The sequence below is a fragment of the Microcebus murinus genome, chromosome 9 (genome assembly GCF_040939455.1).
Source record: "Microcebus murinus isolate Inina chromosome 9, M.murinus_Inina_mat1.0, whole genome shotgun sequence".
Lineage (NCBI taxonomy): Eukaryota > Metazoa > Chordata > Mammalia > Primates > Cheirogaleidae > Microcebus > Microcebus murinus.
In genome coordinates this window covers 90,208,594-90,236,075 of record NC_134112.1, presented here as the reverse complement: position 1 = coordinate 90,236,075, position 27,482 = coordinate 90,208,594, and the positions used below count along the sequence as shown (strand labels likewise).

The following is a 27,482-nucleotide window of genomic DNA, read 5'->3' as shown; positions in this document are numbered from 1 at the left end:
ATCTTATGCTCCTGATTGATACCCTCCAAAGAATTTCATCTCACTTAGAGTCAGAGCCTTCCTATGGCTTGTAGGAACCTACAGATTGTCCCTGCACTCTCTGTCTGGCATCATTGCCTGCCACTGCTCCCTTGCTCACTCTCTTCCAGCTGCACTGGCCAGCCTTCTAACTGTTTCTCAGGCATATCAGACTTGCTCTTGCCTCAGGCCCTTGCATTTGCTTTTACTTGTGCTAAGGGCATTTTTCCCTCAGATATCCCAAGGCTTACTCCTGCACCTCTGCTAGTTTTTTCCTCATTGTCATCTTCTCAGTGAGTCCTTCCCTAACTACTGTAATATATTAATAAAATAGAAATTCCTCTACCCTCTGGCACTCTTTCCCTCCATAGCACTTGTTAGACACACTATACATCTACTTGTTTGTTTTTTAAGCTTTGAGAGTATAGACATTTGATTTGTTGGTTTTTATTATTGCTGAATCTAATCTAATCTTTTTCTTTTCTTTTCTTTTCTTTTCTTTTCTTTTCTTTTCTTTTCTTTTCTTTTCTTTTCTTTTCTTTCTTTCCTTTTCTTTTCTTTTCTTTTCTTTTCTTTTCTTTTCTTTTCTTTTCTTTTCTTTTCTTTTCTTTTCTTTCTTTCATTATGGGGGTACAAACATTTTGATTACATGTTATGACTTTGCCACACCCAAACCATGATTTGAGGCATGCCTTTTCTGCCCACAACACTCACCTCATCCATTAGTAGTGAGTTTACCCACCCCAGTCCCCCAGTCCCTGAAGAATATTGCTACTATGTGAGCACCATAGTGTTTATCAGTTAGTGCCAATTTGATGGCGAGTACACATGGAGCCTATTCTTCCATTCTTGTGATACCTCACTTCGGAGGATGAGCTCAAGCTGTATCCAGGATAATATAAGGTGCTAGTTCACCATCATTTCTTATAATTGGGTCATTTTCCATTGTATACATATACCAAATGTTATTAGTCCACTCATGAATTGATGAGCACTTGGGTTGTTTCCACATCCTTGCAATAGTGAATTGTGCTGCCATAAACATTCTGGGGCAGATGTCTTTATTATAGAAATGTGTTTTGTTCTTTTGAGTATTGCTGAATGTTCAGTGTCCTAATAGTGCTTTGAATGAATGAATGAATGAATGGCCAAGCCAATAATCGATATTTTGGGTTTGTTTTACAGTACAAAGCTTATCTCTTAATGAATAAAAGAAGTTGGCATCAAGTGTGTATTTTACCCGTGTAAAATATTATGGCATGCCAAACCAATAAACTAATATTAGGACATGTACCTCTGCTTCTTGATAGTTTTCCCTACCTTCTATGGTATACAGTGCCTTTTAGGTGTCTCTTCCTGACCTAATCTCTTCTTCCTAAGCCTAGCCTCCTGTTTTTCCTCCTTATTATCAGAGCCAGCCCTCTCCACAACTCCTTTTGTACCCTCCCTCCATGCCCCCACACCCCTATGCTTAAATGTTATTTAGTGGAATAATTGTCCTCTGAAGGAGAACTTCTCTGGAAATGCCCTGGTCATCACCATGATTTCCTCCTTTATTTTAAAAATAGTTCCTAAGTGCTACTTTCTCTGGGGAACTTTTCTTAAGATGGCTTAGATATTTTAATTCCTTTTGTCTGAAAGACTATTGTCCTTTTTCTCCCTGGTTCACATTTCAGTCTTCTACATAGTGGTCCAGTCTCACAAAAGATTCATGGTAGGCAAACCTACCATAGTTCAGCCTAGAGCTAGACTCCCATCAGTAGTGGGACAAAATTTGTCTTTAAAACCCATCAATTTTATGTGTGTCTCTGGAACTGACATATGTTAATAGTAAGTTTCTAGGAATGATTATTTTTCCCCTCAGAGAATTCCTAAGATCCACAGATGGTTCTCTTCCTCCTATACAAATCAATTGTGGACTTCCTTATCAAGTTGGACAGTTTTGTCTTTGAACTGTGTACAGGAAATAAGTATCAAATATTGCTTAAGTATTATTTACTTAATCTATACCTATTTACCTATAAATAAATATAAAATAAGTATAATACATAATAACTGTTATACTTTCTAATGTATATTCTTGTTCACTGTTTATCCCAGAGAGGATGCTGGGATAACAGAATGATAGAGTAGGAAGGTGAGCCTATGTAAACAAGGAATGGGCAAGTTCAGTGTGTGTGCATACAAGTGTGGCTAGACTAGAATTTTACATATGTAACAGGCCCTGTAGGATCCCCACCCATATCCTGGGTTTGTCTTCATCTCCGTCTCAGTCTCTGTCTCTGTCTGTGGAATACTTCTTGCTGAAAGCACCTAATACCTGGCATGAAGGCTTTCTCTTGCTATAGGACCTCAGCAGCTTGTAAACAGACTGGAAATGCTAGGGCGTTAATGCCTCTGGGATAGCCCTGGGAATCATTGTCAGAGATAGATAAATGTCTAGCTTCCTCTTCCCTTGGGTGGGACCACTCTGAAGCCCCTTCTACATAGTCCTCCATATGTCCCCGAAGGGGTAAATATTCATTATGGTACCTGCCATGGAGGCCTCTCCTTGTTTCTTTTCCATTCCCCTTCCAGGGATCATCTCTCATATGAATGCCTGCATTTAGATCCATGTCTCAGGATCTGCTTCTAGGGAACTCCAGCCTAAACCAGTAGATAGAAAATTTTTGTTTTTTTTTTAAGACAGAGTCTCGCTTTGTTGCCCGGGCTAGAGTGAGTGCCATGGCGTCAGCCTAGCTCACAGCAACCTCAGTCTCCTGGGCTCAAGCAATCTTTCTGCCTCAGCCTCCCGAATAGGTGGGACTACAGGCATGCACCACCATGCCCAGCTAATTTTTTCTATATATATTAGTTGGCCAATTAATTTCTTTCTATTTATAGTAGAGACGGGGTCTGGCTCTTGCTCAGGCTGGTTTTGAACTCCTGACCTCAAGCAATCTGCCTGCCTCGGCGTCCCAGAGTGCTCGGATTACAGGCATGAGCCACCGCGCCCGGCCAATAGATAAATTATTAATGAGGGAAAAGATCATAAGCAAGAGATATTGAGTTTGAAAATAGAGTTTGGATTTCATTGATAACAGATTTTTGACATGATGATCATATTTGTGTATTAATGCCTGTGTAATATGATTTCATTTACTTACACCTATGTGCGTATGCATTGTGAACATGGCTCTCAAAGTACAAAATGAAAGCTGTTTTCTTACCTCATTGAATAGTTTTCTGGTCCTGCTATCTTGAAAAGATATCCTGCCTTGAAGTTTACATGGGATATGATTTTAATTTGAAGCTGTTTGTTGCTGTTGTAATTTGTTTCTCCCTTCTTTTGGAATCCCTTCTTTTTCAAAACTCTAGAAACATCCCATAGTGGTAAGTAACTTTTAGCATGGGAAGTTGCAATAAAGTGTTATTTCACGGAGTAATTAGCATATAAGAAAACTAGCAACCACTTTACCATCTTTGAGGAAGGATATGGTCTACTTAAATAGGATTCTTGTATTTATTAACTGAAGGTGCTACTTGTGAAATTGTAGCTGAGTGTCCTCAGAAAAGTTACTCAGGAGATAAACTTCCTATGTGTCAACTGTTTTTAGGAGGATTTTGACATATATGTTATGCTGTTCTTAATAGAATAGAATTTAATTTTGATGACAGAGTATCATGTACCTTAGTTATTTTCTGTACCTTCTGGGCTGTTGGGCCGTTTGTGCACTAAATTGCCCCCAGACCAATGGGCATTTATTAATAATGTTTTATCTCCTTCCTTGCGATTTCTTTTTCCTGCTGCCTCTTAGTCGTCTTTGACTAGCCCTCACTGCCTGCTACTTATTTTCCATTTTCTAACTAGAGCAAAACTTAACATTTTCATGTGGAATCAGACAACAGGTCTTCTTAAATTGCCCACTCTGTATTCTGATACGTTGGTGAGAAGAGGATGGGCCTAGCCAGGAATGAAATCAAGCTATGCCAAAAGGATTTGGCAGATATCATTGAAATACATCTGGCAGACAAGGTTGGAATTTCTGAAATCAGAGTGCTTGTGGTGCTAGGTTGCAGCTTTGAATTCTTACCCTAGGACAGAAGCTCTGCCTTGGGGATAAGGGTAGTCCTGGCTCCTAGGTAATTTACCCAGGAAAAAATCAGGCGACTGGCTTAGAAATATGGTATATCTTGCTTCTTATGTAGGTATTGTATTTTGACAAAATTGGCAGCTCCTTCAGGTAAGAATACTAAGTCTTTATACTTCAGCTAGAAAATGCCCTATAAATTCTTGTTAATTACATTGTATTAAGGGTCATTGGAAACCAACATCTTCAATAAGTATCTTTTAAGATTAAAAAGGTAGTTTTAAAAAGTTTTAGTATGTGATCAGTTGTTGACTTCTTTTGTTTGTATACATTCCATTAACATGTACTTTGCTGGTATTCAGTAAATGCTTGCTAATGCTGCTGCTAATTTGGTCTCCTAAGTGTAGGGGGTAGTTTTACCATACATTTGATTTATTGATTTATTTTACAATAAATGTTTTTACAATACATTTGACTTATTACTTTGTACCAATTGTAAGATTCTGAAATGTTAAAATAATGTTTTAATTTTGTAAATTTAAATTATAAAATCATAACAATTATAATTATAAAAACATTAAATTTATAATGAACCTTTCACAGCTGGTGAATTTGAAAATTAATTTCTGAAGCAGTTTCCCAAGGTGGAAAATAATAGCCTGTGAAGTGTTTCGTGTAAAAAGAGAAAGACCTGAGGTCTAGTGCAGTTATTTCTCACTTATGCTAGATCCTCATCATGGAAATTCAAAGTGCTCATTAACTTGTTGAATTTTCTGAGAAGTCCTGCTAGTAGATAAAGGTGATTTGATCTCACTCCAGTTTCTCCCAATCTTATGAACTATGGAATTTTTGTGAATAACCTTGACTCCTGTGGGACACAGTTTAAAAAGTGCTCTTTAAGTGAATGCCATATAGGCTGTCCTTGCTTTACATGGTTCTGACGTGCACTGATTTCAGTTACCATGGCTTAGTTAAATAACACTAGTCCCCAGGATTCAAATTTCAGTCACCATGATATATTACCATGACTGCATGCAGTACAAATATTGCTGCCAGCTCTTCAGTATACAGATCAGAAATCACTGCATAAATAACAGACATGCATCTGTTCTTCAGTTCACACGTAGACGGAAAAATGTGTGTTTGTGTTGCTTCTTCTTCCCCTCCTCTCCCCATAATAAACCTGCATGACCTATTATCAAAATGGATAATTGAAAGAAGGAAGTGGCCAGTAAAGGTGAAAATGCAGCAAAGAAACAAAAAGTGATAACTCTGAAAGTGAAATCCAATTGAGCATAAATGGTGTAATAAAATAAGTAATCAACAGTGGGAGTGTTGCCGCTGCTGCTCTTTGAGAGACTCTAGACATGCAGCCAGAGGCACTTAGTGAAGGCGCACTAAATGGCATAATGTTTTAAATTACAGTGTACTAAAGAGATATTAGTTTTACTATTTTTTATTTCTCTATACATTGTAACCAACAGTAAGAGAGTTTTTAATGCTTTGACAAACATTTTTAAAGGTCACAGAACAGTTGTAATTTCCACCATTGATTATTAAGATTGCTTTGCATGATTTAAGCTTACATAATTATTTTTATGGTCCTGCACTATCATGCAAAGGACTGCCTGTATTTTTCTAACATTTGCCAGTCATCCATCATCTGACCTCTAGTGAAAATTAAGAATTACAAAATGAACTTTGAGGAAACTATAATGACAAATTATCCTTTGAAAGGATCCAACATGTGAATAGGTAAAAAGTCCTTCTTATATATTTTATACTTTACATATTGCCCTGACCTATATGTTTTGAAATAGGATGGTCCAGTGCTTGCTGTTGGCTTTTTCTGGACAACTCAATACTACCTACTTTGCTTTTGATGGATACTTCTGATTTGTAACTATATTGAAATTCTTTGAGATTTCTGGGTCATATATAAATAAAATGCCATGTAGGAATATTTGTTATGGGTTATATCAAGATTTCTATGGTTCAGATTCCAATCTGTAGTAGCTCATTCTTCATCAAGAGTAAGGAAGCATACTAAGGATATTAAGTCCCCCTTAGATGCTACCTTAGTCTCTGTCCCAACAGAAAGGTCTTTAATACGAATCCTTTCTTTTGGCTTGGCTTGGCATGTGGCCTTTCCCCTTAGATGTGGTCTCTGAAGATTATTTATGAGATGAGAACAGTTAGTGAGGAAACTGGATGTGCTTGATCTGCTTTAGTTGACTGTCCTTTGTAGTTGACTCATCCCTAAGTGTCCTTGATATATAAGTTGCTATTATCTCTTATCCCTGTATAAATCATCTATAGGTGTTTTTTTTTTGAGACAGAGTCTCGCTTGTTGCCCAGGCTAGAGTGAGTGCCGTGACATCAGCCTAGCTCACAGCAACCTCAAACTCCTGGGCTCAAGCGATCCTTCTGTCTCAGCCTCCCAAGTAGCTGGGACTACAGGCATGCGCCACCATGCCCGGCTAATTTTTTCTATATATATTAGTTGGCCAATTAGTTTCTTTCTATTTATAGTAGAGGCAGGGTCTCGCTCTTGCTCAGGCTGGTTTCGAACTCCCGACCTTGAGCAATCCGCCCTCCTCGGCCTCCCAGAGAGCTAGGATTACAGGCGTGAGCCACTGCGCCTGGCCCTATAGGTGTTATTAGGCCCTAGAAAATACAGCTTTCCTTCCTGCACTCACAGTGGAAAATAAAACTGTCAAACAGATTGGAAAGTTTCTTCTTCTTTTTTTTCAACATACCATTGCTGACTTGAATGGATTGTAAAGTTTCTGATGACTATTGGTTCATCCTTGGAAAATCTATTTGTTTCTATTTATAGTCTATCTATTCTTTTATTAGATATCCTGTTTGGAAAATCAAGTTAAGATAGGGACACTTAGGAGCTACAAGAGAGGAAAACATAGTAAATGGGCATAATATATACATTTGTACAACAGAATTGTACTTACAACTGAACGTAAACTGTCAAGAATACTGTATCCTTTTTCATTGACAAAATATACAGACATTTCAGAATAAGATCTTGGGAAAAAATTTCATCAGTTTTATATATTTTTTCCCCTCACATTCATTTTCTACCCTTTTCTATCTGCAAATTTGGACTTATTTGTTTATTTATTTATCTTTCTCCGACCCTAGTAAGAAGAAGAAAACAAAATTTATCTTTAAACAGGCTCCAGGATAGTAGCCCAAACTAATGCCTTCCTGATGTGCTTGGTATTCCTGCTTTGTGTCAATCAGTAAATATTTTATGAGGATCTACTATGTAATCAGCTTTAGGTAGATCTGTGGGGAATAGGAAATTCTGAATTATTAAATATTACCCATATCTTTAAGGAGCTTAAAGTCTAATTGGAGTAACAAAGTTTTCATAGGAAATGACTGTGAGTTAAGTGTTGTGCTAGCATTTATGCCAGGGTTTTAGATCAGTAGCTCCCCAATACCATTTCTCTGCTGAGCTTACAGCAAAAGAATCACCTGGGGAGCTTGTTAAGAATACAGATTATTGGGCCACACCCATTAACTTTTCCCTGTAGGTCGAAGGTGGGGCTCAGAATGTGTTTTTCTTTTTTAAAATAAACAATGCATAGTGCAGATTTCAGAAGGTATATGGAAGGTTATATATGGTGAAAACAGTTCTCTTTCTTGTCCATTCTGCATCCACTCAGTTTTCTTTCTCAGAGGCAACCACTGCTACCAATTTCTTCAAGACATATACCTTGCATTTATAAAGGGGAAGGGGCATATTATGCAAACTGTTCTGCACCTGGCTTTGGTTGCTTTACAGCATATCTTGGAGATCTTTTCATATCCCTTCTTAGAGAGGTGCTTCATTCTTTTGAGAGGTTGTATAGTAGCAGCTTGTAAAAAGCTCTACAGGGAATTATAATGCACAGCCAGGTTTGGGAGCTACAGGTAGACTGAGGGCAAACAGGGTTTTAGAAAGTTTTCTTGGAATGTTAATTTCTGAAATCCTTCATTTCACAGGAAACTGGACTCAGTAAACATTTCATGTACTTCTATATAGTAACTTTTGTATAATGTTTCTTCCTTGCTACAGTTATTAAGTGGAATTCATCAGTCAAAAATACACAAAGGCAGCAGGGTGTCTTTATTTATTTATTGAGGGGACACTGTGTGATGGTCAAATCAGGTAGAAACAGAAAGGTTTTTCCATTTTCCACTTTTGGGCTATAGGTGCTCACTGCTGTTTTACCTTTCCCTAACGTTTAAGAGTGGTGGAAATGGGCAGAGAAGCAGGTAGTAAATTACACCATAAAACTTGCTCTGCAAAAGGAATCACTTTCTTCTACATGTCTTTCACTCCAATACCTATGTGTAAGAGATGCATGTGAATATTCACATCTATTGTAGATCCTCATACTGATATATATACACTTCAGATAGACATTACTGATAATATGCTTTTTAATTCCTTCGTTAACTTAAAAACATTGCCAAGCAAACCTTTACAAAATTGATACTATTTATCCTTTATTATCATGGCAAGTTTTTTCTCCCCCAAGATGATTTACAAAGTTCTTAAGTTCTCACATAATATTTGGGATAGCATTTATTTGCTGTATTACTAGTTATAAATGAAAGAATGGTCATTTTATTATTATTTTCTTTCAGAGACAGCTAGTTTTGAATTCCAAGGCTCAAGCGGTCCTCCCACCTCAGCCTCCCTTCTAGCTACAATTCAGGTGCATGCCATCACGCCTGGCAGAATAGTCTTTATATTCACAAAATAGTAGATCTACTGGGTGCCGTTTGCGTTCTAGCTTCCCTTAGTCTCTATAAACATTCTCCATACATAGCCAGCTAGGCAAAAAGTAGATGGGTGAATGACTGGTGGAATGACCACAGGATACTGAAAAAAGCAAATATATTTAGGTTTTTGGATATTTCCAAAACGTTAAATACTGATTCCTTCTTTAGAATATTCTAATAGAAATCGTTACCTTCATGGGAGAATGGTTTATTTGTGCTTATTCATAAGGATCCATTTACTGTTTGCATTGCCCACTTTGTGTGCCAGGTGCCAGACAATGACAAGCAAAATAACAAGCATGTTTTCTGTACTCAAGCAAATAATTTACTCTCTTAACATGTAAATCATATTTGATGTATATGTTTCTCATATTTATCAGGGAACAAATTTCACTAGAAACTTGTCAACTGTATTTTCAACTTTTTTGTTTTTTTGAGACAGAATCTCACTTTGTTGCCTGGGCTAGAGTGCCGTGGTGTCAGCCTAGCTCACAGCAACCTCAAACTCCTGTGCTCAAGTAATCCTTCTGCCTCAGCCTCCCCGGTAGTTGGGACTACAGGCATGTGCCACCATGCCCGGCTAATTTTTTCTATATATTTTTAGTTATTCAGATAATTTATTTCTATTTTTAGTAGAGATGGAGTCTCACTCTTGCTCAGGCTGATTTCCAACTCCTGTCCTTGAGTGATCCTCCTTCCTCGGCCTCCCAGAGTGCTAGGATTACAGGTGTGGGCCACAATGCCTGGCCTGGATTTTCAACTTTTAAAAAAATGTTTATTTATTTCTTAAGACCAGTCAAGTGCAGTAGTGAGAAGAGGGGAAAGAGTAGTACAAGGAGTTCAATCTGTAAATGATTTGAACAATCAATTGAAATAACTCACTACTTTCGAACCAGCTGGATTTTCAGCTTTTTAAGGGATATATCTTGTGCCACTGAGTTTACCTCTTGGTTCTTCAACCCGCCTTATTTTCTTCTCAAGTTCTTTGTTCAGTTCTTTTTTCTATTGTCTTCTTCCCTTCACACTTATTAACATAGATGCTCTTAGTCAGCTGGTTGGAAATAACTTGGGGCGGGGAGTGGGTGCCTTGGGACAATTGGAAGCATGAGCCCAGCTGTCAGAGGTAGGCAAAGTGTCTCATCTTCCGAGATTATTGTGAACCAAAGAAAATTTGGTTCAGACTATGCACTTAATTCAGACCCCTTGTTAAATGTATAATAGTTAAGCACCTAGTATGTCAATAAATAGCTTTAATGTGTCAAACATATAATCTTCACAAAAGCCAAAATATGGCATACTCAATTTATAAAGAAAAGCATTTAATTTTGTGAAAATAGTTTTATGTGTCAGCAAGAAAATAATAGAAATTGCGTTTTTCTGAATTTAATCATTAATTACCAGTTTGATTTTTCACTGAAAATATTTCTTATGTATAACTTGTAAATTTTTACCTTAGGCAGTATCTGGTAATGAAGTGATATATCTTAGGATTAAAACATTGTATAAAACTGTTAATTTATAAGTGAAAGTGCCGTTTGGTGTCCTACTACTTTTAGTAAGAATGTCAACTTATTAAGTCAGTAAGTCTTATTCTTACTGGCTAGCATAATGAAGTTTTTTAATCAACAAAACCATTGGTCTATAGTTTCCATTCTAAGCATTTAATGTATATTAATTAATTTTCTTAACAATCCTTTGAAAGAGATACTGTAATCATCTTCCGTCTTTACAGATGAAGAGACTGAAAAACAGGTAAAATAAGTCACCCAAAGTCACACAGCTACTAAGTGGGTGAGCCAGGATTCTGACATAGACAGACTCAACCATCAAAACTCAATTAAAAGTTGAAAACAAATTCTCTTTTTTTCTTGAAACATAGCCATTCAAGTGCCTGTTATGTGCTGTGAAGAGACATCATTAAAGAAAAAAATATTAATCCCAATCATAAAAGCCCAGTTTCCTACTTAGGCTCAAGCCTCATAGCTAATAAGCTGTTGACTAGGGCAATGTGGATTGACTGGTACCGAACAGAGCCATGATAATAATTTTTTTTTATTGAAAAATACTTCTTTTCTCTTTATTTCGGCATATTATGGGGGTACAAATTTTAAGGTTTCAATAAATGCCCTTTCCCCCCTTCCCCCACAAGTCTGAGTTTCCAGCATGACCATCCCCCAGATGGTGCACATCTCACTCATTATGTATGTATATACCTGCCCTCCTCCCCCCCCCACCTGCCCAATACCCTATTACTGTAGTACCTATGTGTCCACTTAGGTGGTGATAATAATATTAATAATTGCCACTTATTACTTAATATATTTACTGTGCTGTTGCTTACTATATACGTAACCCTATGCTTTACATATTTACATGCACTGTCCTGTTTAATCCTAGGGGAGCTTCTGCTTAGGAAGATTATAAAACTTACCTAAAGTCAGAACAAGTAGAGCTAGAAATCAAACCAGATCTTTATAATTCCACAATCTATGCTTCCCACTAAAGCCAATTGATACTTGTTTATCTGGTAGCATGGAACTAGACGTGATAGGCTTTGCCTCACCTAAACTGACCCCCGAGTTAAGATATAAAAGGAAATATGAAGGACAAGTTATAAACTATCCTCTATATTCTAGTAGTTGATGCACCTCAAAGGCTATTCCCTGTCCCCCATTGTTGATATTTGTATGGACTTCAGTGGCACACAATGACTCAGCCCTCTGATTATGTCAGATGCCATAGTGAAGAAGAAATTGAGCAGTTAGGTGGTTTGGATGAGAAAGTGAACTTCTGATACACATGTGAAAACTAGTACTGAAGCAGAATTTCCTATGTCTAAATTTCATCACCATAGCCTTCTACCATCTTAGGAAAGATGAAAAATCTAATTTATATGTTGAAACATATTTTCCTTTTTACCAACTGTTGCCTTCAGTTTCTGTACCAAATTCTTAAAAAGTTTAAGCCAAACAGACTTTTAAAAAACTTTACTACAACAGTGGTTTTCAAGTGAGTTTGCAGCACAGTTAATAATAAACAGAAATCACTGTGATTGTGTACTTGGTACTGAGAAGTCTTAAGGAGCTCAATTCATGAAATAGGGTATATAAAATAGCTCAATATTAGGCCATAAATAAGTGGAAGTATGGGTTTTTTCTTCTGCCTTTCTCTTTTGGTAGGGAATGTATTATCAATAAAATGTTGAAGGATTTCTTTGGTGTGATCAATTGAAGTTTCACCAAGGAGGAAGAATTTGAGTTGGGCTTTGAAGGCTAGGTAGTGTAAAATTGCTTGGTGAAGAGTGGAGAGAGCATTTGAAGCAAGAAGAATATCTAATGAAGTCCACTGTCTATAAGATCTTAAAGAATTTGACCACCCACTCTTCTAACGCCAAGAGCAGAGACTATAAATGGGAGCATTATCTGAGAGGAAAAAAAGAATGTTTGGCAGAGCCTAGGGAATTCTTGTTAGTCATTAATTCAATTCAGTTCTCATCAAGTGTCAAAAAAAATGCTAGCTAAGCAACAATTTCAGAAGATTAAGACAATAGAAAGTGCTAAAGTTGTCACGGCCCTACTCACCAAATGGCAGTGAGGCTGTTTTTCTATAGATGGAAGGTATTTAGCAAAGGTCAGATTGTCACCCCATAGGAACCCCCCCTCCCCCCACACACACATACACACAATGGTTAATGAACATTGAGCATTTTGCTGTTAGGAAAAAGTGTGACGATTTGTATATGAAGAAAATTTTATAAGAAAAATAAATGGAATGGGAGAGACTAAAGAAGGTTATATGCCAGATTTGAAAGTGATTTTTACAAAATTTATTTTCTGAGTTGGGTTTTGTTGTGTCCTACTGCAGTTGTTCTTAACATACCTGCTAAAGCTATAGTAATTCTATAATTTTTTTAATGGGATTGAATGAAGGGTAGAATTGGTAGGTTTGATAAAGAGTAGGGAGAAGTTATCCCTCCCATTGAAAGAGAAACTTAAGCATATGTAGTAGTTCCTTTTAGTGCTCTTTGAAATAAGTTTCTTGGTTTAGGAACATTAACTTTTTATGTTTAATTTGATTTTTTAAATTATATTTTGTATGCTTAATTTAAATGGATTGTTTTTTCAAATTTACTAATTTATTAAATTTACTGTTTTTACTGATATACCAAATTTACTATTAAGGGTTGAAAGTTAAAAAGAAATGTAGCTATAAGTGTTTTACCAGTTGATTAGAAGTGGTCAAAAGCTGAAGCCACCACTGACTTCTTAGTAAAACAGATTATGTGGGGTGAGGGTGGGAGTGAAGAGTAGAAGCTGAAGCGAGGAACTCATGGATCTTAGAGGAGTAATAGCCAAGTTTTGCCCAAAGTGTTCTTAACTAATTGGAATGTCCCTGTCTGTTTTTTCTTCCTTAGGCCTCGTGGGAGTCACCTTATTTATGTATCTTAGATGTTCGTAGATGAGTTTATGATATATGGTGGTTTAGTTTTTTCAGGATATGTCTAACTTTTTTTTCTCACAATTCTTTTGGTATCACCATCATTTCCTAAGAGTAACGAATGTGGCCATAATCAAGGTAGGGTTGAGCAAGATGTGATAAGACAAACCATGTTTTTCTAGAAGTGCCAAATTGGCATCTGTAGCCTTGAGTTTCTGTTTTGGTAGGAGTGTGACATCTATTACTGACAGCTAATGAACCTCACTTTCAAAATCAGTTTGATTTTTAACTTTGTTTCATTGAATGCAGAGATAGCTCTTGCAAATCTCTTTTATCTGTAGTGATCTTTTTCTTTGCCTCATCTTAGCCACACACTGTTATCACACTTGGACTTTATCACTGTTATAGACTATACTTCCTCAGAAATATCAAATTCTAAACATTCTACTATGTGAGCATAACCTCTGCTGCTTACAGATCACCTCTCAGGGCTTTCCATGGAATCAATGCTGGGAGGACATGGAGACCCCTCAGATCATCTCACCATTTTCTCACTACCTTCTGTCTTTACACTTCTTTTGTCTTGCTTAAATTTCATGGGTAATCATTATATTAATTTCCTTGTAAATATCTGAGATTCCCTTTCTGGTCTTTACCTACAAAAAACCCAACTCTGGATGGACCCAGCGTCCTACTCTGGGCCTGTACCATATGGCTGAACACTGCTGAAAAAAAAATCATATAACTGTGCAGAAAGATTTGGAATTCATTATTACTAACCTCAGGTAGATTCTCAACATTACCTGGCAATGCTACTGTGTTTCTTAGTCTTTCATTCTCCAGATCAGTCATTTTATACTTTCTTTCTTCACCTCTCTACTTTGTTCCATACTTAGTCAATTTTCTCACACCAAACTAAGCTGAGAAACAAAAGCCTTCAGACTATAGTGTGAAGTCTAGTTTACCTATGTTTTCTTTTGTCCTGTGTGTTTTTGGTATCAGAACTGAAAAGCCATATCTTGATTAAAGGTCTTGAAGATTTTCTCTTAATGCTTTGTTTCAGGAGTTTTATAGTTTTAGCTCTTAAATTTAGGTCTATGATTCATCTGAGTTAATTTTCATATACAGTGTATGGTAGCGGTCTAGGTGCATTCTTTTGCATGTGAGTTATCTCAGTACCATTTGTTGAACAAACTATTCTTTCTCCATTAATGATCTTGGCCCTCTTGTCAAAAATCAGTTGGCCACAAATGTAAGGGTTTAATTCTGGACTTTCCATTCTGTTCCATTGATCTGTATGTCTGTTCATATGCCAGTACAATACTGTCTTGAATACTGTAGCTTTGTTAAGTGACTTTGAAATAGGGAAGTGAGAATCCTCCATCCAGTGATTCTTAAGGTTTTATTTGGGTTCCAGAAACCTTTTTGAGTCTCTTATAAGAAACTATGGACCAAAGGAATGGTACATAAATATATATATAATTTTGCATAAGGTTTATTTTATTGGATTGGAAATTTATAGTCTTCCAGTTCAAAAAATATTTTTAAACTATTAGCATATTTACCCTTTGCTTTTTGTGGGAAAAAGTGAAGTAAACCCAAACTGGACAAATAAAGTAAATTTCAGTTCTACTGAAAAGCAAATTGTTATTACCGTGTTTCCCCCAAAATAAGACCTACCCATAAAATAAGCCCTACCAGGATTTCTAAGCATTTGCACAATATAAGCCCTACCCTGAAAATAAGACCTAGTGATGGGCGTGGCTATGCAGCGTATGTGGACAACCCATGCATTTCATCGCGGAGTGGTAAGGAAGAGGAGCAGCCCTTCTCATCTGCCCCATGAGAGCTCTTTTGCTCAACATGAGAGATTGGGGCCAGTGGTTCTAAAGGAAATAGACTCGCAAGAAATTCAGGATGGAATTCGGGGTTTCAAGCGTTATGATGATGTTCTAGAAGAAGAAGACTTAACTGTATTTGAATAAATGTAGATTGTTGTACCATACTTAAAAAAAAATAACACATCCCTTGAAAATAAGCCCTAGGGTGTCTTCTTGAGGAAAAATAAATATAAGACCCTGTCTTATTTTCGCTAAAACACAGTACTTGATTTAGTTACATGGGTTCCATATTCAAACAGCAATGTCATGTTATTTTTTGACATCTAAGTTGGTTTTGACTTTTTGGGATTGCAGCAACCTCAAAGACCTTAAGGTTGTTAAGTATATTGGAGTTCTTTTGGGTGAGAAATAGGCTTGTTTTGGGGTACCTGGAGATCTCTGATTCATTGTTTTTAATATTTTGTTGTAGTTATCAGATTAATACATTTCAAGATTTTTGTTTGCTTAATTTTTTACATGGTTGTAGGTAGAATTTATCCTTAAAAGTATTTTAACTGTGAAGTAACAGTAAAGAAAAGTGTCTAAAACATAAATGATACGGTTTAATGAATAATTATCAAATATACACACATATAATAACAGTCACTCAGGACCCAGGACGCCTCTCCCATCCTTTCCAGATCACAACTCCCTATAGGAAACTATTATCCTACTGTTAAGAAAGTTCTGGCCGGGCGTGGTGGCTCACGCCTGTAATCCTAGCACTTTGGGACGCCGAGGCGGGCGGATTGCTCAAGGTCAGGAGTTCGAAACCAGCCTGAGCGAGACTCCGTCTCTACCAAAAATAGAAATAAATTAATTGACCAACTAAAAAAAATATATATATATACAAAAAAAAAATTAGCCGGGCATGGTGGCGCATGCCTGTAGTCCCAGCTACTCGGGAGGCTGAGGCAGTAGGATCGCTGAGCCGCGGAGATTGAGGTTGAGGTTGCTGTGAGCCAGGCTGATGCCACGGCACTCACTCTAGCCTGGGCAACAAAGTGAGACTCTGTCTCAAAAAAAAAAAGAAAGTTCTTTGCTTTTAGTTATAGTTTTATTATCCCTAAGCTCTGCTTTCCATGGTTTTGAACTTTATGCATAAATAAAATATACTGTATATATACTTTTTATATCTTTTTAAAACTCAGTGTTGATTAATTTGTAAAATTCGCTGATTTATTGCATGGGGCTATAGTTCTTTTATTTTCATTGCCATATAGAATTTTGTCATGAGAATATACTGTAATTTATTCATTTTACTGTTTATAGACTTCACAAATAATGATTCTGTAACCATCCCTATATAAGAAGGTATCTTAGTGCACATGTGTATGAGTTTCTTTTTTTTTTTTTATTTTTTTTTTATTTTTATTTTTTTGAGACAGAGTCTCGCTTTGTTGCCCAGGCTAGAGTGAGTGCCGTGGCGTCAGCCTAGCTCACAGCAACCTCAAACTCCTGGGCTCGAGTGATCCTTCTTGCCTCAGCCTCCCGGGTAGCTGGGACTACAGGCATGAGCCACCATGCCCGGCTAATTTTTTATATATATATCAGTTGGCCAATTAATTTCTTTCTATTGATAGTAGAGACGGGGTCTCGCTCTTGCTCAGGCTGGTTTTGAACTCCTGACCTCGAGCAATCCGCCCGCCTCGGCCTCCCAAGAGCTAGGATTACAGGCGTGAGCCACAGCGCCCGGCCGTGTATGAGTTTCTTTAAGGTGTATTTACCTAAAAGAGGAATTGCTTGGTCATAGAATATATGATTCTTCAGTTTTGATGCAAAATTGCTTTCCAAAATGGCTGTATAAATTATACTCCAGCCAGTAGTATATTAAAGTTCCTATTACTCCACATCATCTTCAATGCTTGGTATCATTAGACTTTTTAGTTTTAGCCTGTCTGGTGGGTATGCTGAAGTAGTTTATTGTGCTTTTAATTTATATTTCCTCCAGTTACTTATGAGGTTGCTGCACACCTTTTCATGTGTGTATCAGCCACTAGATTTTCTTGTATGAGGTGCCTATTCAAGTCTTTTGTTCATTTTTATATTGGTTCCCTTTCTTTCTTATTGATTTGTAGGAGTTGATTATATTCTGGGTATAATTCCTTTGGTGGTTATCTATATTGTAATGTCTTCTGCTACTCTGGCTTATTATTTCGCTCTTTATAGTTTAATGAACAGACGTTATTTTAATGTCTCTGAAGTTACCAGTTTTTCGCCTTATGGAAAGTGCTTTTTGTGTTTTGATTAAGCAACTCTTCCTGCAACAGAATCATAAAGATATTTTCTGTTATGTTATACACCTTTATACTTTGTCCTTTTGCATGTGTTTGGGTTTATAATCTATTTTGGAACCTTTTATGTTGCAAGATAGGTGTCTAATTTTGTTTTGTTTCCCTTACAGATGTATAAAAAGTGTCCAGGACCTTATATTGAAAAGTCTATTCTTGTCGTGTGCTCTTCAGTGCTCACATGTTATACATAAGTGTCCACATATACGTGCATCTGTTTTGGGACATTGGCATCTGTTCCATATTGCCTTGATTTTTGGAGCTTTAAAATAAGTCTTAATACCTGGTGGAGTTTGGGGGGATTTTTTTTTTTGTGTGTGTGTGTTTTCTAAGAATGCCTTGCATATTCATGGCCCTTTTACATTTCCACATTAATTTTAGAATTGGCCTGTCAGGTTCCACAGATCTTGATTGGAATTAAATTGAATCTATAAATCATTTTGAGGAGAATTAATATCTTTACATTATTGAACTTCAAATCCATGATCATGATGTATATCTTCCTTTATTTAGGTCTTCTTTTCAAGTGTCTCAATAATGTTTTATAATTTTCCCTAAAAGGTTTTGCATAGTTTTTGTTAAATTTACTCCAGTGTGCTTAGCAACTTTATACAGTTGTACATGATGTTTTATTTTACTTTTTAGCTTTATTTCACTTTTTTTGGTATATGGAAATATTACTTTTTATGTACTAATATTATATCTAGCAATCTTTTTATTGATTCTTATAATTTATTTATAGATTATTTTGCATTTTGTGCAAATGTAACCGTAGCATTTGCAAATGATAGTTCTATTTTTCTTTTCTAATGCCTATACCTTTTAATTGTTTTTCTTATTCTACTATACTAGCTAAGTCCTCCAGCACAGTGTTCACCAGAAGTGGAACATTAGCCGTTCTTGTCTTGTTCTTAAAGTGACTGCTTCCATGTTATTTGCAGATTATGGAAGTGTCCTCTAAGTTTGTTAAGTTTTGTTTGCTTTTTTTTATCATAAGTAAATGTTGAATTTTGTCAAATACTTGTTCTACATCTTTTTAAATGGTTATATGATTTTTTTTTTCTTTTAATCTATTAATGTGATGAGTTTCACTGATTAAGATTTTTAGCGTTAAAAACCACCTTGCATTCCTGGGATAGACCCAACTTGACATTTGCATCTTTGCTCATAAGTGAGAGCGACCTATAATGATCCTTTCCAAGTTGTGATACCATGGTTATGGTGTTATAAAATGAGTTAGTAAGTCATTTTGTCCTGCTCTCTGGAACAAATTTGATATAATATCAGAATTATTTATTCCTTGAATATTTGATAGAACTTGCTTGTGAGGTCATCTGAGCCTGGAGTTTTCTTTGTGGGTTAATTTAAAAATTACTAATTGATAGTTAAAAGACTGTGCACATAGTCTACTTCTTTATGATTCAGGTTTGCCCATATCTAAAATTTTAAATCTCTTAGCATAAAATTGTTCATACTATCCTCTTTTATAATATCTTCCTTTTCATTCCTAATGTTGATTATTTATGTCTTCTCTCTTTTACCTTGATCTTGCTTGAGGATTACCAATTTTGTAAATCTTTTCAAAGAATCTTTTTTTGGCTTTAATGCCCTATTACATGTTTGTTTTCTTTGTTATCAATTTCTCCCCTAACCTTTATTTTTCCTTCTGTCTCTGTTTTTAAGGTTTATTTTGCTATTCTTTTTGTAACTTCTTGAGGTGGGTGTTCAGCACATTAATTTCAGCCTCTTTTTTCTAACACATACATTAAAAGCTATACATTTCTGTTTATAAGCTCTTCATCCCACAAATTTTGATAATGTAGTATTTTCATTGTTCGGCTCAAAATAATTTTCAGATTTTCATTATGATTTATCTTTTGACTCATATCTTACTGACATTCATTCTATAACAGGTGGCATTTACATAATGGTTGAGGGTTTTATGGCATGCAATTAGTTATTTCTGATGTCTCTGCTGCTGCTAAGAGTGAATCACTTCACATATATTTGGGTACATTCTTCCCTACAATCATTTAGCAAGCTTGTAAAGACGAGGATAAAATTTCTCCTTATATATGTTTCTCTGTTCTACAAAATGTGTTGGTGAGGTTGTTGTACATTTCTTGGCTAAATTCTAACCACTGTATTATAGTTAAGTAAAGATTTTCAACTTATTGACATATTGACTTTATTTTTCTTTGTCTTAGCTGTGTTGGAGTAGAAGAACATCATGCTGTTGACATTGACCTGTATCACTGTCCCAACTGTACAGTTTTACATGGTTCCTCCTTGAGTAAGTACTAGATGCTTAAATAAAAATTGATATTTTGAACTTAATGTGTACCTGATATTACATCCACCAAGAACTATAGGGGAAGATTTTACTGAAGATTTTTAGAATGTAGTTTTTGTCTGAATTATTAAATAAGTCAAAAGATTAAGGGGAAGAATACTCTTAATTGCCAGCACAGAGCCCCGAAGCTCAAGTACATATTTTCAAAGCTTTCAATTTGGGAAGTGTGGTAAAGTAAAATTTTTCTTATTCTGGAAACTGATTTCAACTGTTTTTTATCTCTTCACAAATAAAAGATATTTCAGTGGTATTTTGGGACAGCATACAGAGTAAGACTTTATTCTAATGTACATATATGCTTTGTATCTTAAGGAGAAAATTAAAGCATTGATAAGCTAAAATATTACTTATATTTTCTGAATTTGGTTATTATATTGAATATGGCCTGGAGTCCTGCACAGCCATTCTCTCTGCTTGGAACCCCTCTCCTGAGGTCTGAGGAAGTAAGGTACGAAGGACAAGGCCAGACCAAGTCTCTGACCACAATGTTTTTCCTAAGAAGGTGGGTGAGGGCAAGGAGGCCTCATATATCCTCTGGAGTGTACATGATACATAAAATGATACTTATTTTTCAGTCTTTTAGAGATGCTTCAGAACCTTTTACAGATGCTTCAGAAGAATAAATTGAAATATTGTTGTTGTGCAAATGTGAGAAAATATATTTAAAAGGCTTTGGATTATAACTATTTCTTTTTAAACTTTAAGCTATGAACTAGCATTTTTGTGTTTACAAACTTAAAGGAAAAACTACAGACTTTGTCATTTTAAAACTGGAAGAAACCTTTGCCTGAACACACCTTGGTACACACTTGGGTTGAATGTAGGTAACCTGTATAACTTCTTTATTTTTTTAAGAGATGAGATCTCACTCTATGCCCAGGCTGGAGTGCAGTGGCTTGATCATAGCTCACTGTAACCTTGAACTCCTGGGCTCAAGCGATCCTCCTGCCTCAGCCTCCCTAGTAGCTGAGTCTGTAGGTGCGTATCGCCCTGCCTAGCTAATTTATTTTTTATTTTTTGTAGAGATGGGGTCTTGCTGTGTTGCTCAGGCTGGTTTTAAATTCCTGGCCTCAAGTGATCCTCCTGCCTCAGCCTCCCAGAGTGCTGGGATTACATACAGGTGTGAGCCACCATGCCTGGCTCTACCTTCTTTATTTTGAATGCAGCTTTTTCCTAGTACTTTTTTTTAATAGAATGGAAATTTTGTTCTGATGTTGTAAGTAAATAATTTTTGAAAAGAGACTAGTAGCTGACTGCTCATCTGTTTTATAAGGAATATTAATGATTTTCCTAATTTCTTTGTAAGAGACTTAGAAATTTAAGCCATCTGAATGCATTAAGATATTTCCTTATAAAATACAGATTATCTATTTTGTTATAACTTTATATGATATAAAACTTGAGGTTAGAAAATTGGTAGAATTATTTCATGTGTAATTGACTAGTTTATTGTCATAAATGTTTCTAAAGGATGTTACTCTGGGTAGCACTGAAGTATGTAGTTTGTAACTTGACATAATTGTTGACTGAGAGTAATTCTTGGAAGAAGTAAATAATACAATGTTGTTATCTCAAAAGAAATGAAACTAAAATTTATAACAATTTTAGTTTAGAATTTAAGTATATAGTGCCCAAATGTAATAATTTGAATTTAACTTCTATGAAATATTAAGTAAGTTACTATGAGCTAGAATAATGTACTACTACATGTGATGTACTCTATTTTCTATTTTTCCTGTATGATTTAATTTTTTTAAAAAAACTTGTCATACTCACTACATTGTGATTAAATAATCTGTAATGGGTCACAAACTGCACTTTGAGTAATGATGCCTCAGAGAGAAGCTTGCCTGCTACGGGGCCCTTTGTATGCTTCTCATCCCTGAGGAGCAAGTCAGGCACTGACGATCCTCTGGGCAAAGGCCCAACTCTGACTATTCATAGGGAAAATGCCTGAGATCCAATAATCTATTTTATCTTGATGTAAGGCTCACATTCCCCACCTCTCACCCTCAACCCCTAATTTGGGTAATTTCTGTTGATCCCTTTTCCTCTACTATTAAACCTCTGTTGCTTGCTACCCAAGGTTTCCTGTTCCTTTCAGAATTCTCCTGGGAGTCCTTACTATAGATACCACAGTATAATATCCACTCAATATGGTGAATTTAGATTTTACCCTCTTTTTTTTTTTTTTTTTTTTTTTTTGAGACAGAGTCTCACTAGAGTGCCGTGGCATCAGCCTAGCTCATAGCAACCTCAAACTCCTGGTGAGCTCAAGCAATTCTCCTGCCTCAGCCTCCCAAGTAGCTGAGACTACAGGCATGCGCCAACATGCCCAGCTAATTTTTTTCTATATATTTTTAGCTGGCCAATTAATTTCATTCTGTTTTTTTTTTTTTTTTTTTTTTTAGTAGAGATGGGGTCTAGCTCTTGCTCAGGCTGGTTTCAAACTCCTGACCTTGAGCAATCCGCCCACCTCGGCCTCCCAGAGTGCTAGGATTACAGATGTGAGCCACCAAGCCTGGCCGGACTTTACCCTCTTAATGGGAATTAAGAACTCTGTTTGAGGGCAGGTATCAAAAATAGCTCAACACTTAAATAAATATACATTCTCTGTCTTCTTCAGGCACATGCAATCCAAACAAAATTTTCTCTCCTTTCCCTATGACCACTACTAAAATATTCCTTCACTGGCCTACTTCCTTTAAGAAGTTCAATCAGCTGTTGCAGTGGCTGATTTTATATTTTAAGCATGTTGGCCCAACAGGACAATTGTATTCTTCTGTTAACTTCCTACAAGTCAGCTCATTTAAAAGGAAATGATAGTACTCGGCAGCTTATTACATGCCAGGCACTTTAGTAGGTAAGTAAGTACTTGACCTATGTTATCTCCTTTGATATTTATAACAACTGGGTCTGAGAAATGAGAAAAAATTATCTAATTAGCTTTTTTTGTAGTTGTTTGGCAGAGTTTGAGCTTGAACCCTTAACTGTTTAATTCCAAAGCCAATGTGCTTCACTGATAAATCTGCTCTGCAAAAATTAAAAGTAAAACAGTATTATATCATAATTCACCTATCAAATGGGTAGCTTTTTTTTTTTTTTTAATGATGATGCTCATCGTTAACCCAGTGCCTTGAAATAGGCTGCTTATATAATACTGGGAGGAATGTAAATTACTAGTACCACTTTTTTGGAGGCAGTTTTGCAACATGTAGCAAGTATCTTAAAGATGTTGATCTTCTAGCATTTCTAGGAATTTATCCTGAGGAGGTAATCAGGGAAAGAGATTAATATATATGAATATTAATCTCAACTTTGAAGAAAGAATCAGTATGAACTAAATATTTAAGAATAAAAAATGATTATAATATGGTACATGTACATCCTGAAATTCTAGGCTGCCTTTAAATTGCTTTTGAATATTTAATAAGGAGAAAATGCTCATGATAGAATAAGGTAAGCAGGATAAACATGTGGTCCCAGTTGAAAATAAAATGGAGTTACATAGAAATGCTGAAAAAAGGGATTAGGAAAAAAAAAAGTGGAGTTACATATCTATATATAGGAGGAAAAATCTGTAGTGGAATACCCTTGAATTGTAGGAGTGATTTTTTTTTTTTTTGAGACAGAGTCTCGCTTTGTTGCCCAGGCTAGAGTGAGTGCCATGGCGTCGCCTAGCTCACAGCAACCTCAAACTCCTGGGTTCAAGTGATCCTTCTGCCTCAGCCTCCCAAGTAGCTGGGACTACAGGCATGCGCCACCATGCCCGGCTAATTTTTTCTATATATATTAGTTGGCAATTAATTTCTTTCTATTTATAGTAGAGACTGGGTCTCGCTCTTGCTCAGGCTGGTTTTGAACTCCTGACCTGGAGCAATCCGCCCACCTCGGCCTCCCAGAGTGCTAGGATTAGAGGTGTGAGCCACCGCGCCTGACCTTGTGTAGGAGTGATTTTAAATGAGAAAAAAATTAACACATAAAGGATGCTTTAATGGAATTTTCTAGGAAGGTTGCTTTGTAAGCCTAAATTTTTCTCATGAAATTTTAAAAAATGGGACTTACTCTCTTCTGTATTGAAGATTTGGCTTTCATAAGTTACTTGGGAATCTTGTTTTAGACTCTTAGATATGAATAAGCCTGATTTCCATCCCTGTTAATTATTTAGTGTGACTTCTCCTTATCTATATGAGGACCCAATATTATTCATATTATTATGATCTTTGTAAGATGAATGTTTAAAATAATTTAGAATCATAAAGTTGTTCCCCCCCATAATATTTTGTTATGAAAATGTTCAAATGTATAGGAAAAGTTGAATTTTACAGCAAGTACCTATAAACCTTTACCATCCAGATTCTACTATTATCATTTTACATTATTTGCTTTACTACATTATCTATCCATGAACTATTCCACTGTCTTATTTTTGTGGATGCATTTCTAAGTAAGTTGCAGGCTTCAGTACATTTTCAAGAATCATGTAGGTTTTAGGCTTAAGAGTGATATTCAAGCTAAAAAAAAAAATGGGATTTATAATTGAAATCTTACCTTGATCCCACATTAAAGGTGCTACTCTGTTGGAAAGAGGAATGAGGGCCAGAGATTCTCCCTTGGCTTTTTCTCTGTCTCTTTGTTCAGAGTTCCTCCACACAGTTTGAAAAGAAAATCGGCACTTTAACCCACCCCTTCATTCCCACCTTGAGGAATCTGGATTCAGAGGTGTTAAGTGACTTGCTCAAGGTTGCAAAGGAAGTTAATGGCTGAACTAGGAATCAAATCCAAGTCTCCTGATTTTGATTGCTGAGAAGATTGTAGCTTCCCAAAGTTGTAGAATCAGAGGATCTTAGTGTTAGAACCAATGATAAAGTTATTTATTTTCTTTTACCGTCCATCTTCCTTTAATTACAACTCAGTCACCTGTTCTTCTTTGTGTCAGTGTAACCATGCTTACTTTGGAAGTAAATCTTTACATAGAAGAGAAGGGAATTATGCTGTTAAAATAGATTACTGATGTGAGATAAAAGGCCCTATCCTGAGAAGGTGATTTGGATCTGAATAATCATATTATGAGCAAATGTTCTAGTGAAAAATCGTAATTTTTTTTAAAAGTCGTAATTTTAAATAATTTGGAAATTTTATAGTATGTGTAAATGAGGATATTATAAAAGGCTCCATCTGCTGATTTGGATTCCTTAATTTAATTTTTAAATATTTTGAAATAAAAAGTAGATTTAAAAATCCACAGTTAATTGCTAGTAGTTGTAGCATTACATTAAGCAAAATTTACTTTTGTAGCCTAGAAATGCATTAAAAACTTGAGTGTTTTTGTACTTAGAATGGTTATTTCTGATTATGTAGATTATAATGATTAGAAACGTACATGGTATTACCAATTACCAAAAATATTTTCTTTTTTTAATTTTCTAAAAATCCAGTGAAAAAGAGGAGAAACTGGCACAGGCACGACTACACAGAAATTGATGATGGTTCCAAACCAGTGCAAGCTGGAACTAGAACTTTTGTTAAGGAATTACGATCCCGAGTCTTCCCAAGGTATGGAAACTTATTCAAAGAAAATGTAAGAATGTTGGCAGATAAAGTTGACGTTATCTAAAGCAATGTTTTCAAACTTTAGGCTACAACCCATTATCGTTGTCAACCAGCTTTTCACTTTTTTTTCTTAATGAGTTAGAATAGAAAAATACCAAGTAACAGAAGTAATAAGCATAGTTTCATGGAACTTTTGTTATAGTATGTGCACACCAGGTCACCGTGTTAAAATATATTTCTTAACTGTGGGTCACAGTCTAAAAAGTTCAAAATGTACTAGTCTGAGACACTTGTCCCAGTATTTGGTTCCTTATGATATGCAGCTGCTGCTTCTTTTTTCCTTTTACCTCACCACCTTCTGTTTTCCAACTGTGTTTTTCTCTCTTGTTGCTTTCCTCTCCTTCTATACTCTAGGTCCACCAGAAGCACACACAACTATTGCTTAGCCTCTGGTGGCAGCAGGACTGGGCTTTTTGATGTTTTTTTAATAATGGAATATATTTGAGTTGTCTGTGGCTCAAAGAGAGTCAAAAGCATTATAAAGCATTTAATCATGCTAATTTAGACCATTTCCTTCTCACTGCCTGACATCTATTTAAAGTGGTAACACTTAATAGGCTTTTACACAAGATCATATCCAGGCTTGTTAAAGGCGGAAGCACAATTTAAATTTAAATCACAGAATCACATGCAACCTATTATGAAATTATTTCAGATCCTGAGATGATAAAACCGCTGCTGTTTCTCCTCAGTCTTTGGGATTCCTCTCTATCCCCCTGCCCTTTAATTCTTAAACAGAAACATATAATGATAAGCATCTACTGTTGGTTCCCTCAGGTCTACCAAGAGACAGAAAGAAAACATATATGAAATATAGTGTTTCTGCATGTTTTTTATGGTGTTAAAGGCACTATTCTCAAATACTCTCCTTTTATCAGTTTTAAAATTGTAGGAGAAATGTTTGCTTGTTTCCCTTTTGTATTAGATAATGCTTGTTTGATTTGGAGCCTATGCCCAGCATTTTCAGTCTGGGTCTATTTGTGGGCTTGAGGAAGGTTTGCCAGCTCCCTAAAACTGTATATACAATTTAGTGCCAATGTGTGAGTGTGCATTTTTCAGGGAGAGGAACCATAGCTTTCATTTTTTTCCTAATAGGTTCCTGACCCAAAAAAGTAGTGTTAGAAACACTGGCCTAGTAATTCATGTGGCTTTTCTGCCAAAGTGAACATAAATGAGAACAGATTGTTGGGATGATCGCAAATGTCCAAACTATAATTACCATTGATTAAAGGTCTTTTTTTGTTTTGTTTTGTTTAACTCCATAAACCTTTGCGTCATTTAAAGCCATAGTAGAGTAACAATAATTACTAAATTACACACACTTGATGTGATTACACTGACGTGCATAAGATTAAGTGAATGGGTTATCTTCCCTCTCCCCTATGTTAAGACTTAGTGTAAGTTTTTTGAGGCCTTTTTCTACATAAATAATAAAATTTAAAAATTGATACATATATACACGTATAGATGCATAAAATTTTTTAATAAAATGGAGTTATGTACAATGACGATATGTATACCTTAAAAAAAAATGGAGTTATGTTATGCACAGTGTTGTGCAGCTTGCCATTTTTACTCTATTACATGCCATAGATGTCCTTCCATATATATACATAGATTAACCTCACTCCTTAACTGCTGTGTACTATGCAAGAATATATAAATACCATATGATATATGTTTAGTTTGTCTCCTATTTTTTCCTCTTGCAAATAATGTTGTACCTGTATTTTAAGCACTTGTATTTATATATTATTGATCAACAGGGGAAGTGAAACACTAAACATTTGAGATTAAGATGTACAGTTGATTTAAAATTCCCTGTTATTAATAGATTGAAGTTTAAGGCATTATCTAATCCTCAGAAGTTAGAGGAAGAAAGAACAATTGTTGGTGCTTATTGGGGAAACTAAAAAGTAGTAACAGAACTCAAGGGGAGGAGGCAGCTGAAGAAGAACGAAGCCATCCACTTTAAGACTGTCTAGGAAAAGTCTGTCTCAATTTTCTTAGGCCTCAAATAGCTCTT

At 35.9% G+C, this 27,482-nt stretch overlaps 1 protein-coding gene across 2 annotated transcripts in view; it reads left to right on the top strand.

Moving 5' to 3' along the window:
• Positions 1–27,482, top strand: part of KDM7A (lysine demethylase 7A) — a 90,863-nt gene that overhangs the window by 20,653 nt on the left and 42,728 nt on the right. The window contains exons 2-3 of one of the 2 annotated variants that reach the window (XM_020289701.2): positions 19,698–19,783; positions 25,282–25,399. In XM_020289701.2, the coding sequence (XP_020145290.2) occupies positions 19,698–19,783; positions 25,282–25,399 (204 nt within the window). Of the gene's footprint in view, positions 1–19,697; positions 19,784–19,814; positions 20,346–25,281; positions 25,400–27,482 lie in introns of those variants that run through there. The other variant, XM_076006656.1, reaches the window with a different exon arrangement.